Source organism: Chaetomium tenue (genome assembly GCF_020726465.1).
Source record: "Chaetomium tenue strain MPI-SDFR-AT-0079 chromosome Unknown F5144scaffold_3, whole genome shotgun sequence".
NCBI lineage: Eukaryota > Fungi > Ascomycota > Sordariomycetes > Sordariales > Chaetomiaceae > Chaetomium > Chaetomium tenue.
The window spans coordinates 1,203,332-1,216,339 of NW_027117331.1; the positions used below are offsets into that span (position 1 = coordinate 1,203,332).

At 56.4% G+C, this 13,008-nt stretch overlaps 3 protein-coding genes across 3 annotated transcripts; 1 reads left to right on the top strand and 2 right to left on the bottom strand.

Annotated features, from left to right (window-relative positions):
* Positions 1–940: 940 nt before the first annotated feature.
* F5144DRAFT_487607 (kinase domain-containing protein) lies at positions 941–2,443 on the bottom strand (the record flags this gene model as incomplete). The annotated part of the gene is made up of 2 exons (XM_066785620.1): positions 941–1,072; positions 1,139–2,443. The coding sequence occupies 2 exons, from the start codon at positions 2,441–2,443 to the stop codon at positions 941–943; spliced, it is 1,437 nt and encodes a 478-aa protein (XP_066644453.1).
* A 5,691-nt stretch (positions 2,444–8,134) lies between these two features.
* On the bottom strand, positions 8,135–10,683 carry F5144DRAFT_591406 (kinase-like domain-containing protein; the record flags this gene model as incomplete). The annotated part of the gene is made up of 7 exons (XM_066790271.1): positions 8,135–8,715; positions 8,787–8,851; positions 8,888–8,967; positions 9,026–9,163; positions 9,224–9,636; positions 9,693–10,054; positions 10,487–10,683. 7 exons carry the CDS (start codon positions 10,681–10,683, stop codon positions 8,135–8,137), a joined length of 1,836 nt encoding a protein of 611 aa, XP_066644454.1.
* Positions 10,684–11,525: 842 nt separating this feature from the next.
* Positions 11,526–12,842, top strand: F5144DRAFT_566545 (Longin-like domain-containing protein). Its single transcript, XM_066788560.1, has 3 exons — positions 11,526–11,828; positions 11,914–12,330; positions 12,401–12,842. The coding sequence occupies exons 1-3, from the start codon at positions 11,792–11,794 to the stop codon at positions 12,502–12,504; spliced, it is 558 nt and encodes a 185-aa protein (XP_066644455.1). The 5' UTR covers positions 11,526–11,791; the 3' UTR covers positions 12,505–12,842.
* Positions 12,843–13,008: the final 166 nt, after the last annotated feature.

Below are 13,008 nucleotides of genomic sequence, written 5' to 3' on the forward strand. Positions count from 1 at the left end.
GCCAACACTACACAGGGTGGCTGGGGCACGCGGCCCTCGCGGTTGAGTTGCTTACCACTTATCCGTTGCCCTTTGTATTCCGCCCAAGCAAATAGGTCAAGTACAGGGGCAGACGGCTCCGGGAGCAACGAGCTGTAGGCTAAGCAAATATTCGGCAACGCATAATACGTCCAATGTCAGGGTATAATAAAACAACTGGAAAGATGTAGGTGATGAGAGCGATTGGAGTTAAGTGGATGGGATGGAAGTATGGAGGTACCTAAGAAAACTAGGCCAGGCAATCAACTCCTCTAGGTAGAGTGGGAGAATAGAATAGAAGTAGCATTTCTTAACTGCTAAGTGTAGAAGATACAACTGCCTACACCCGGTCAATATGACCTGGATTAACATTGGTAAAGCGTGGGATATGCAAGAAAGATGTAGCCGCCAACCGAAAAAAAGACTGGGTGATTGACCGCCGAGAACGAATGTTCATGGTTTAGAAAAATGTATCTAGGCCGCCCAGCGCGAAAAGAGCAGATTGCCAGCCGTCTCCCTGTTTGACAAAAAGAGGAATAAAACAAAACGACTAAGGCCGCCCAACGGAATAACAGATAAGGAAAGGGGAATGATGAACTCCAAACTCCGATGCTGGCCCGAACCGAGGCATTCCGTGTCGTGATACGTGCTAAGCCATCGTCGCCTCTGCTATGTGGTGTTGTATTGTTGTTGTTGTGCAGGGGCATTGTGAGGGAGGGCGTCATCGGATTGGAGATTTGGTGGGGGGAAGGGGATGGGAAGTGAGGGAAGGGGCATGTTTAGGCCTGGGCTTGAGGAGTTGGGGTTAGAGTTGGGGTGCAAGGGTTCAACATGAATGACAGCATGTTCCGCCAGACAGTGTGTGATGGGCTTCTTTTCGCGGGAGGAAAACTCATCAACCATCCATCTGGCGGGGCATGTGTTAGAGGCCCTCTTCTCCAGCCTTGCAGAGTTGTATCTCGCGGCCCCACTCGGACTTGAGGACTTGTGAGGCGGTGATTCTCCGCCCTGGATTGGGGTCTAGTATGGAGTAGATTACGTTTCTGCAACGAGCCTGGTGACTGTGAGTTAATATCATAGCAGATCTCGTGTCGATCTTTTGTTTGTCCGAGACACTTACCCTGTGCAGTGCCTCGATGGGGCCATAGCCCTCTTCATCCCGACGGCCTTCGAGGTAACGAGTATAGAACTCGTCCTCCTCCTTCCGAGCGACTCGCCAGAGGTGGCGACCGGTCCGCATGGCCATGTAAATGACACCACAGGCCCAGACATCGACGGCGCGAGCGTCAAACTCCTTGGCAGTGTACTCTTCAGGGGCAATGTACGGAGCCGAGCCGCAGAGGCCGGACACCATGTGTGCGTCAGCCTCCCAGGCCATGCGGAAGCACTCGCCATTGCCGAAATCGGTAATCTTGATGGCGCCATGGGTGGTCAGAAGCAGGTTCTCGGGCTTCATATCGCGGTGGGCGACACCCATTTCATGCATGTATTCGACTCCGCGCATCATCTGCTTGAAGAAGCAATCGGCCTCTTGCACTTCGAGCTTTCCGGCTGACAGGATGAGGGTGTACAGGTCGCCTCCGGCACAGAACTCCATGACCTCACAATAGTCGCCCTTGGAGTCCTTGAGCAGGTCGATGGTGTGAATGACGTTGGGGTGCCGAAGCGACGATGAGATGCAAAACTCGGCCGTCAGTCGCTTGCTGTACTTCTTCTCCGTCTCCTCGGGCCGGCGGCAGAACTCCTTGACGGCATAGACCTTCTCGCCCAGGCCATTCTCCTGCTTCTTGTGCGCAATCCTCACGACGCCGAAGGCGCCCCGCCCCACAATCTCTTGGCACTTGCCGTACTTCTCCACTAGGGTTGCCGACGGGTTTGCCGCCGTCTTCTTTTCAGGCAAATGGCCATCCTTTTCACGTCTCAGGTTGTCAACCCAGCTCGACACCAGGGAGAGATCGTGGTCCGACGACTGCTCCGGTTTCCTGCCGAGGAAGCTCTTGATCAGGTCAGTGAGCTTCTCCTGCCGGCGACTGGATTTCAGGTGGTGCTCGTGGCCGCCCTGGGCCGTCAGGTTGAGCAGGAAGCGCTGGGGCGGCTCCTTGGCAGTGGCCGGCTTGGTGGGCGGCGGTGACGTTGCTGCCGGGGTTCCATTCGATGGTTTCTTGGCTGGGGCGGTGCCGTTGATGTCGGGTGTCGCGGCACGAGAGGCGTCCTTGGTCGAGAACATGCGGGTCAACCTGTCTTTCATGGAGCCCTTCTCGGCAGGCTTCTGCAAGTGCTCCACGGCGCCGGCGGGAATAACCGGCAGTCCGTTGAGACCGTTCATTTTAGGCGACTTGGTCGGAGCTTCGACCGATCTGATGGACGGCGGGTGCGAAGAGCGCGGCGAAATCTGGGGCGAGACCCTCGGCGAGGCAGACGCCATAGAATGACCGGAGGATGTCATGATGGACGATGATGAAGGATGGATAGAGAGGGAGAGGGGCAGCTCAGAGAGAAGAAGTTTGAGGGTGCAAATGCCGTGGTCGATCGGCAACAAGGTCCAGGAGAGGTTTGCTGGCGTCGAAAGGACTGGAAGTTCAAAAAGGCTGTTGATGATGCAAGGGTTGGTCACCCGGTGAGAACGAGGGCCAAGTCGGTGCAAGCGACGCAAGCGAGTCGGGGGTTGGGTTGTGGTTTAAGTCACTACTGCGCTTATGCAAGCAACAGCAAGCTTGGCGGCGAGGAACGCCTTGGGTGAGTGGGCAAAGCCCGGAGGGTGTCGCCTGTATCGATCACAAAACGGCGGTTGTCGAGTGCCGAAAAAGATCCTCGGTTCTCCGTGAAGAAGAAGAGGAAATTTTAGACTGGAAAAGGCGTACTTTTTAAAAGGGTGCGAGAAAAATCCAGACAGGTCGAGGGTGAGCCAAGTGGGGTGAAAGGGAGTGGAGCTTGGGAAGCTGGAAAGGCGGATGGATGTTATTCCTCTTTTTTAATTCTGGTCCCGGTTTGTTTCTCGATTTCTATTCGTCTTTAAAAAAAAAATCATTGCTCTCCGGAGGCGAGTGTGTCTTCTAGTAGCTGCTAGTTGCGGCCGCCCAGAGCGGATGACTGTGTGGTCAGGCGGTGGCTCGACATGGTGAGAAAAAGGAGGATGATGTATGGTTCTGGGATGGGCGGCAGTTGCTGTAAATGCAGGGCAGTGGTGGGTTTGTTGTCGTCTATCGACTTTGGGCTGCTTTCTGATTGCTGTTTACGGTAGTACCAAGTCGCGAGCGCAAAGTTTTATTTGCCTGGAAAGTGCTGGGCGTGTTGTGTGTTTCTGTGTGTTCTGGCTGTGCTGGGTGTGCTGGGTGTGCTGGGCCACAGCATCAGACGACCGGAGGCAAATCCCGTCGGGTCTTCTGCTGATCGCAACGGGAAGAATGACGACGTTGGCGGCGGGGAGACCCAGTCTTTGAGCGCAGTCACAGCATTCCTCGGCGCACGCTTTCTGGTGCGACCTGGCAGTGCACTAATAGATGAATAGCAAGAGAGCGCCAATGCTCGAGTGCTCGGGTGTGGGAAGGGCGCTAGCCGTTGGCCTAAGACAGGCACGACCGACCTCGAGGCCGCAGACCAGGTGGACTGGTTCAAGGCGGGCTGGGGGGCAAGAGCAGGGCTGGGCGATGAAGTTTCCGAGACGTCAGCCTGCCGAGGGATGGACTGTTCAGGGTTCAAGTACCAGCGGAGCCAGAAACAAGGAAAACGAGAAGGGAATGGTGAGTGGCGGAAAACGGGTTGGTAATTAACAACGGTGCAACGGCAGGTACGCGACCCCCAAAGACCTTTGGGCTTTATGTAATGGGATGGAATGCCGGATCGACGGAGAAGTATAGGTCACTTGTTCTGGGTTTGCTATTCTTGCTTGCTTGCAAAGTTATGGAAACATGCTCCGGCCCGTGGCCCTCCCGACGAAGTATGTACTCCGGTGGCTTATTGGAACGAACGTGCTCGTGGGATGAGAAGCAGCAGCAGCATGGAGCAGTTGTTGGGGTTGTGTAATGTGGATACCGCCTTGTCTGAAATCGGGAGTTCCAAATTGACGTTGCATGGAATCAGCAATCCCTCAGATTCCCTGTGCGCCCTTCTGCAGGTTCCACCTGGGTAGCCCCGATTTCGCCTGCAATGTCTTGCTCCTGCACCCCAGGGTCCCTGCCAACCGACACCTCAGCGAACTTACCTCTCCTTGTTCTAGGACCAAGTAGGTAATACCGTGTACAGTATGTATGTACATGCGGTTGCGACTTCCCTGGCCGAATTGTGTTACTGTGGAAGTCTCAGGGCAGGGACGGCCTGGGCCGAGAAGACTTGTGTCGTAATCGTGCACGAGCCTGGGCTTGCCAGCTGCGAGCACCCAGCAGCACCCAGCAGCACCCCGCTGTGATACAGCGACCCAGCTTCCTCTCTTTTTCATTCCGTGCCATTATTTCGCAGCTTCATCCGCCACGTCGCTGCCCTACCACCCTGCCTCCTGCTTCCTGCCTCCCTGCCTCCCTGCACTCATTGAAGTTCCCGCATGCACTCGAGTCGAGGTGCAGCACGCTGCGATGTCGCTCCACAACGTCTTGAATGTCCCACTGTCCCACAGCAGGGAACTCGAAAGCCTCTGAGTGGAAAGGCTGCGCCAAGAGAGGAGAGATCACCGACGCCTCTCCGTTTTCATCATAGTTTACGTTTCCGAGTGAGCATCAGTCGACGACACCACTGGACGCGATGACACTGGAAGCCACGACACAGCACGACATCGCATGTATTAGTCCCTGTCTTGGCAGCCAACGTCCTCGAACGCGGGATGGGATCCCCCAACTTTGCTCCACTCCAAATCCGACCGGAAAGGCTTGGCCACAGGGCTTGTTTCCACCCGGCTTCATCTCGCGACACTTCCCGGTCCCGGCGTTGGCGGCCTCCCGGCTGTTTGATACGGCGGCCAGCCGTACTTGGACCGGGGAGTGCCCCGTAAGCTTCCGGGAATTGCTAACTAACGGGGAGCGGTGAGATTCCCCTGCACGTACGGTATGTACCTTGGGTATGTACGAAGTACGGATAACTGCTTTGTAGATTCATTTCTTCCTGCGTTTCTCCCACCACAGATCCTGCACTTGGTCATTCTGCAACATGTGAATGTCCGGCCCCTAGTTACTTCGTACTGCTGATCCTCCATACACAGGACATACCCTGAGATGCCTTACCGACACCCAGTAACCATCGTAACACAACCTGAGGCAGACCGCCAGTCGTTCTGGATAGCTGCGCATGAGTGCATGTACATATATGTATGCACATAACGGCCTACATACTACATTCATCGACAAAGCTACAAGTCAGAGTAAGTGTCCGAGGGCTGCTTCATCGATTTTGGTTGAATCAGCCCGCAATTGGCTAACAACCCGTCCCCTCCCAAGCCTCCCAACCCCTTCCGGACACAAACACCACTTTGCCATTTTCCGTCCCTTCGTCCCAACTTATCCTTGCTGCAGATTGCATTGCATACGCAGCATGTGCGCTCATCCACAGTTAGCCCTCCCCCGGCCACAATGTCAGAGCCCGCAGCTCAGGACGCACGCAAGGGCAAGGGGAAGGACAAGCAGATGATGGTCAGTGTCGTGCAGCAAGCCTGCCACCACTGCGTCGGCTTGCTTCCTGTCCAACTTTCCGTCCAGCTCTATGAGGCATTTTCCCATTCTCCCGACTCCTTTCCCCAACATCCATCCATCCCTCGTTGCCCCCCCTATCGGCTTCGCAACTTCACCTGGTTTTCGTCCCATGCCACACCACACTAACGCAGCAATTGTCAGCACTGCGTACAGTACATACGCCCAGATTGGCCAAGCCGCGCATGGCTGCTGGAATCGACGATAATTGCCAAGGGCTTAGTGTGGTCGCACACATGCGGGCCTCGGAACCTCCCCCGTTGCTCACCACCGCCTATTGATATCCGATGTGATTGAAGAAGAATCAACACCGGTCCTTGGCGGTGTCTTGCTCCGAGTCAATGTTCGGGATCTCCACTAACCCGGTGCCGTTCTCCCGGAACGGCCACTCGCGATTAGCTGTTTCTTTCTGGGCAAAACGCCAACCCTGCTTTGTTCTCCTCGGCCAAGACGCCCCCGTGACCGTGCCCAGCACAAGAGACCGCCCAAATGACCATGGCCGGCCGTTTCACCGCAGCTTCGGCTTTGGCCTGCAAAAGCCTCTGGAATCAGCGCCGAGAAACCGCGAAACTCGGCGATGCCAACGCGCAGGCTCGGCTTCTCGACGATCTGGAAGGTGGCTTCCGAGCCGCATGCCCTTGACAGCTGGCTGCATTCGGCCAAGACTATACCTGGATAGAAGGACCGGAAGGCGGGTTGCGGTGTGCACTTCTGGCGGCATACCTACATACAGGTACATATGTTGTTCAAGGTGCCACATCGGGAAGTTTCAATCCTTGTATCAGGCCCCCATTTCAGGGCGCGGACGGGGTATTGTCCACACGTGGCCGAGGTATTCGTTGGAACTCGACGACAACTCCCGCCATGACGCGTTGCGGACCACGGCCTCCACGGCCTTCATAACACAGTATATTGCACGGACGGGCGCTTCGCCCTTCCTTCGCAACAGGATCGTTTCAGTCTTGGCCTACTGCCGCGGGAAGCAAGTCCTACATCCGGCCCTGGCATCCCTCCCGCCCCAACGATTGACCTACAGCTATTTGTTCCTTGCTAGCATGTACCACCTTTCAAGTCCTTCGCCAACCCCAAACAAGCTTTTGCCAAGATTGTGGCGGATGCCGAGCCAACAGGGCAAGCACACCGAGCTTTTCTCGTGATTTTTGCTCTGAAGGGCGGTTCGTGATATGAGGACAAGGCGGAGTCCGAGCCCGTTCAATATTGCGGCTCGTTGTCTCTCCGGGGGCGATGCTGGCTGAGTCTGGCTTGGGACTCTTTTTCGCTCAGCTTGTAAGTCTCGTCTTACGGCGCACCAAGCGTTGTCATGCGCTACACACGACCACAGCAGTGTCGTGGTCGAGACCCCTTGCTTGTCTCGCCCCAAAGAGCCTCGATTTACAGATGACTTATTGAAACCCGTTGCGCTATTCTTGGCTTGTCTCAATCGGTTATCACAATCGGAATTAGTCCCGACCCGGCCCTCCGGATCTCGAGGTGTTCGTTTATTGTCTTAGCCAAGGGTCTGGACTCGATATTCAAGACAAATCCGGGGCTCACACCGCAAAATTATATGCTTCTCATCCCAAGGGCAAAGCACGACAACCGGGTATCTTTCCCTTGGGCAGGTGCCTCTAGTCTGCCGGTCTCTTTAGGAATACCAAGCCGCTGCGAAGATAGTCTAGACCGTGTATTTATGTAAGGACAAGCCGTTTCGCCTCCAACATCTGCCCATATTGAGACATACCAAGCCATTTCCAAGCCCTCAGCGGCCTGGCAATCTGTCCGGTGTTACATGACAGTCAAGTTCCCACGAACCCGCCTCTCCCCGGGTTCTTGCCGCCACCGGAAGGCTCCGTCTCGGGGGCGTCGGACTTCGCTGACGATGCCCTGCAATTGGAGTTGGTCCAAACCAGATAGACACCACCAGGGCCGGAAACAACGCTTCAAACACACTCCCGTCAGATGCTCAGATCAGTCTTCAAAATGTGCCTGAATAATAATAATAGCCTTGGGGTTACCGTCCAACCAGCGACTACGGCGGTGTCGGGTGAGGTAGCCGCTGTTTGGTTGCGAACGAGAGGGGTTGTGGCAGTGCAAATGCACCCTTCTCGCGGGGACGGCGAGCTCAAAAGGGGCTGACGGCCCATCAATTTAGAGTTGTCTCCAACCCCAGAATATACATTTTCACCGTCTAACTGCATCACTCGTCGAGCCTCCTTCGAAAGCCTCGGATATGTCATGTCGATTCAAGAGATGTCATTTGAAGTAAAAACCACTCAAACACGCAAGACACATGTCCCCTGCTCTTCGCTACATAGATCACCAAGTCCCACTATGGCATGGCATCTTGACGTTTAGTAACGGAAACGAAGCCACTAATCATGGCCCGTAGAGAAACCACTCTACCGACCCCCTCCCTTGAGACAAACCAAAATCGCGCTCACTAGCTAATCCTCCAACCTATCCCGCGCGTCCTCCACAGCCATAGCCTTGGCAACCAGCTCGGCAAACCTCGCGCTGCCGCCCGGCTGCTCCCGCGCGGCACCTCCTAGATCAACACCAGAACCAGCAAAGCTCCGCGGCGTACCCTCATGGCCGTCAACCGCCCCTGCCCCCGCGCGCTCACTAAACCGCGTCTGATAAATCACGCCCGTCCCGGCGCCACCACCAATACCACCCGCACCACCACCAACGCCACCACCAACACCACCAACACCACCAACCCCTCTCCCCCGCAGCCCACCAGCACCAGCACCCCCAACACCCCGCCGACTCGTCGAGCGCCGAATCCGCTCAATCTCCTCCTCAAACGCGCGGTCGTAGACGTTAAAGTCGACGACGGTGGGCGAGTCCGAGACGATGTCGGCCGGGTGGGGGGCGTCGTCGGCGCCGGGGAAGTCGTCGATCCCGCCCGTTCCGATACCGAGGAGCGGGACGGGTTCTTCAGGGTGGGGTTGTTGGTGATCGGTTACGTGTTCGGGTGGGGTGGTGACGTCGGTGGTTGTGTTTGTGGGGTTTGTTGTTGATGCTGTTGTTGTGGTCGAGGGGGGTGGGTGGAGGGGTAGGTCGAAGCTGGCCTTGCCGCCTTTGGCCAGGAACTCCTGGCGTTCGCGCAGGACTCGTGCGGCGAACTCGGCTGTGGACGGGGCCAGCTCGGCGGGGGGCTTCTCGTCGACCGGCGAAGGGGAAGGCGGGGTAACTGTGGTTGCGTGATCGCCGGGGGCGTCCTTGTGAGAGGGCGTCGGGCGTGGGGAGAGGAGGCTCTTGAACTTCCGGATTGCTTTCATCTGGGGATGGCTGGTTAGCGGCGGGCGGCAGGTGGCCGGAAACGAACTTACAACGCAGATCAGGTGGCTCATTCGCCGGGTGAAGGCGTGGTTTAGCTCGAGGGGATTGGGCGGATCGACAGGATCAGAGCAGTTTTCTTCTGCGCTGAGGAGGGGGTCCGTAGCCCCTTGCGTCACCCACATGTGGTCCTAGAACGAGTTAAGTATGACGCCCCCATGGGTAGGTACCATCGCTCTGGAAAAACTTACTCTGAGCTCAGCCATGGTTATCCTCTTTTCCGGGTCTTTCTCAAGTAGCCTTCCCATCAGGTCAACAAAGTCCGGATTCTCATCAGGCGGCAACTTGGCGGTTTCGGTCTTGATCGCCTCGTATATATCCAACACACCACCCCGCTCAAACGGCAGCCGCCCATAGCGGAGGCAGTACAACGACACGCCCATCGACCAGATGTCGGCTGCTGTCCCTGAAACGTCACCATGCTTTGCTACGCATAGCTCGGGAGGGAGGAACGCGGGGGAGCCCGCGGATTTGGAGGTCCTCATGTTCCCAGACTTCTCGAACATCTCAGACACGCCGAAGTCGACGATCTTGAGGACATCATCATCGGTGAGTAGGAGATTTTCTGGCTTGATGTCGCGGTGAACAACTCCCTGCGAGTGCACTACGGTTGTGGCATAAGTATGTCGCTTCTGAAAGGGTAGACCGCCGGGGACTCACAGTACTCGATGCCGAGGATCAGGTCGCGAAACCAGTGACGACACTGCTCCTCCTCATAGGGCGTCGCAGATTCGCCGAGGCCAACTTTCATGACAACCCCCTTTTTGCACATCTCCATGACCATGTACAGGCTGTCGTCCTCGGAATCGTCCAGGACCTCCATCAGCTGGACGAGGTTGGGGTGGTTCAGCTTCTTCATGATGGCTATCTCCTCGCGGATCAGGAACAGGGCATCCTGGGCCTCCTTGGCTTGTTGGGCCTTGAAGTCCAGGATGGGAGCATCGGGAGCGCCAAACCCCGCTCGATGGAATCGGCCAAGATGACGTGGGCCGTTGCGGAGGATGTTCGACTGAGCGCGTTTCCTGAGCCGTAGCTTGGAGAACGCCTTGACGGCCTAGAGGGGGACGGACCTGTTAGCAACCCAACAAGTCTTGGGCAGTGACAAAACGCACATATTCGTTCCCAAATTGGTCAGTAGCTAGATGGACGGCACCGTATGACCCACGGCCTATCTCGTCCTTGATGACATATTGGTTGAGATGGTGGTAAGAGCGGCCATCTGCGTCCTCGTTTGTGTATTCAGATCGCGCGTTGAGGGTTTCCTGTAGGGTCTTGTGAGTACGCGTGACACCCTCTAGTGCCGGCCGGCTCATAACATACTTTGATCTCACGGTGAGCCGAAGGTGTTCTCCGATGATGCCTCATAGGGCTTGGGAAGCTTTGAACATTTGCGGGTGCCGAGCTTACGAGTGCGCTGTTAATGATAGTCCTTGGAGAGAGCTACGAAAACCTACCGAGGGTGAACCAGGGCCGGCCTCCCAGCAGGATCGCCATAGAGTTCGATCTGGATGCCCGGCGAGATCAGGCTCGGGGGCACTGCCGTATGGATAACCGGGGTCAAAGGGTCATCCTCTTCAACTGGGTTCGAACGCAGGGGCAGGGTTAGCGGCGCAAGTCGAGTGTGTAGATCGTAGTTCGATTCACCGGCCATGGCCAGCTTATTCTGCCCTAGTAGGCGGGTCCGCTCTGTCGGTTCTGTCGTGAAAATAAGGACGAGGGGAAAAGACGAGACGGTGACAGGGGAACAGGGGAACAGGGGGACAAGTTCGGTATTTCTAGGCACAAATATTTGTAGGCCGAGATCCGAAAGACCCTGACACCCTGCTCACTCACAACTCAGGCGGTGGACTAGCGGGGCGTGGGATGTGGGATGTAGGATGCGGGATGTGACAGATGAACAAAGTCATAAAAGTCTAGCGCAGTAGTGGTTGCAAGGTTTAACCGCAGCTGCCGCTTTGTGCTGTGGAATGTGCTGTGCAAAGGTTCGTTGTTAGGCAAGCTGAGGCAAGGCAGCTGGGTACCTAGGTCGTTTATCGTTGATGGAATTCCAAGATTTTCAGTTCCAACGAGCGTGCTCTTTTCTCGAAACGCTGCTAAACATAGAACGGGGGTCGCCGAGTGGCCGCCAAACGAGAGGGCAGGTCTTGGGGGTAGCGGCACTCAAAATGGGATTTGGTGAAACTAACCGCCGAGAGACTAGCAGGTCAACCTAAGTTCGGGAATTTTACTGGGCAGGTTTGGTTGAGAGGTTCATCACAAAGACAGCTTCCAGGTTTACCGCCTACGGCAGGGCTGGATCGGGCCCAGACCATATCGAGCCGCTTGCCGCAATTCCTCGTAGGGCAGCCGCAACCTGGAACCCCATAACCCGTTCCATTACGCCCCTCTAACACCCCCACTACCCCGCCGGGCAGAGAGCCTCATAGGGATGACGCACGGGCCCAAATGCAACAGAGACAAGCCAAGCAGTGCTGCAACTTGAGTGCGGCAGGAGTGACAGGGGTGGCGGGCACCTACCTCGCATCCCTGATCAATCAGCAGCCAGATTCGCCGAACCACCGCGAGCCTCCCGTGTCGCTCCGATTTGAAGAAACCCGACATCAAGTAAACATCCGATAGTGGTTCCCCGGGTCTACGATATCATCTACCATCGCCGTTACCACCGCATCCCGTCCTGACCGACTGTCTCGTCCCCCGCGCGAGCTCGTTTCGCCTAGGGCCCGGGGGACCTTCCCGCCCGTCACACCACAACCACCACAATGACCGTTTACTCGTTTTACATCTTTGACCGGCACAGTAGACCCCCCCCTCCCCCTTTCCACCCCATCCCCCCCCAAACCTCCAACAAACCACTAACCCGCGCCCCACCACTACCCAACAGCGGAATGCATCTACACCAAAACCTGGCTCCCCCAAACATCCTCCACCTCCGATGGCCCCAGTAGCGGCGGCGGCGGCGGCGGCGGGCAACAGCAGCAGCACGGCCCGCCCGGCACCTCCACCTCCACCAGCACAACAACCGGCAGCGGCAGCGGCAGCGGCAACACCACAATGCAACTGCGCGCCTCCTCCGCGGACGACGCCAAGCTGATCTTCGGCACGGTGTTCTCGCTGCGCAACATGGTGCGCAAGCTGGGCGGGGACGACGACGCCTTCGTGGCCTTCCGCACCGCCCACTACAAGCTGCACTACTACGAGACGGCCAGCAGCCTGCGCCTGGTCATGCTGACCGACACGGGCACCCCGAGCATGCGTAATGTGCTGCACCAGGTGTATATCAACTTGTGGGTTGAGTATGGTACGTGGTGAGGAGGGGGAGGGTATCGTTTTGTCGGGGGTGTTTTGCTGACTGGTGGCTTTTGGTGTAGTGGTCAAGAATCCGTTATCGCCGGTCGAACACAAGCGCGGCGTGGGCGTGAAGAACGAGTTGTTCGAGATGGCCCTGGATCAGTTCATCAGGGGGCTGATGTGAGCCGAGATGGGAGATGGGAGAAGTGGGCGCTTTGGAGTTCGGTAAACAGTGGCATGCCGAGCCAGGGGCCGGTGGAATATACATACCTGCTCTACATGGCATATAATGATTGGAAAAACGGTTAGGGGGACGTCCCGGTTGTAAAAACGGCGGATCGAAGCATGAGAGCCACGGCTGCGGAGCGAAAGGTTCCCCGATGCCGACAGAAACACAGCGCAGAAAGTCGAATGGAAACGGTCGAAATAGTATATACCCAGTTTACTACGTCCCTTCGGGCAATCATGAATACCGAAGAGTAGTCACTTAGAGAACGACAATGAGGACAAACAGTCCGGACATAAATTCAACCTATCTCGTGGGCACGTCAATGTATATACATCTTTCCTTTCCATTCTCGCGACGGCCGACTGAGTCCTAGCTCCGTTGTATTCCAACCCCCCTCCGCAGTATGCCAACCCTACCCGGTAGTAATACCCCATTAAATACGTTTATTCATGGCCCGTC

Excerpts from the sequence above, each read along its gene's own strand:
- F5144DRAFT_566545 (XM_066788560.1), top strand. The coding sequence starts at position 11,792 with ATGACCGTTTACTCGTTTTACATCTTTGACCGGCACA. Across the intron at positions 11,829-11,913 it reads TTACATCTTTGACCGGCACA|CGGAATGCATCTACACCAAA; the intron begins GTAGACCCCCCC and ends ACTACCCAACAG. Across the intron at positions 12,331-12,400 it reads CAACTTGTGGGTTGAGTATG|TGGTCAAGAATCCGTTATCG; the intron begins GTACGTGGTGAG and ends CTTTTGGTGTAG.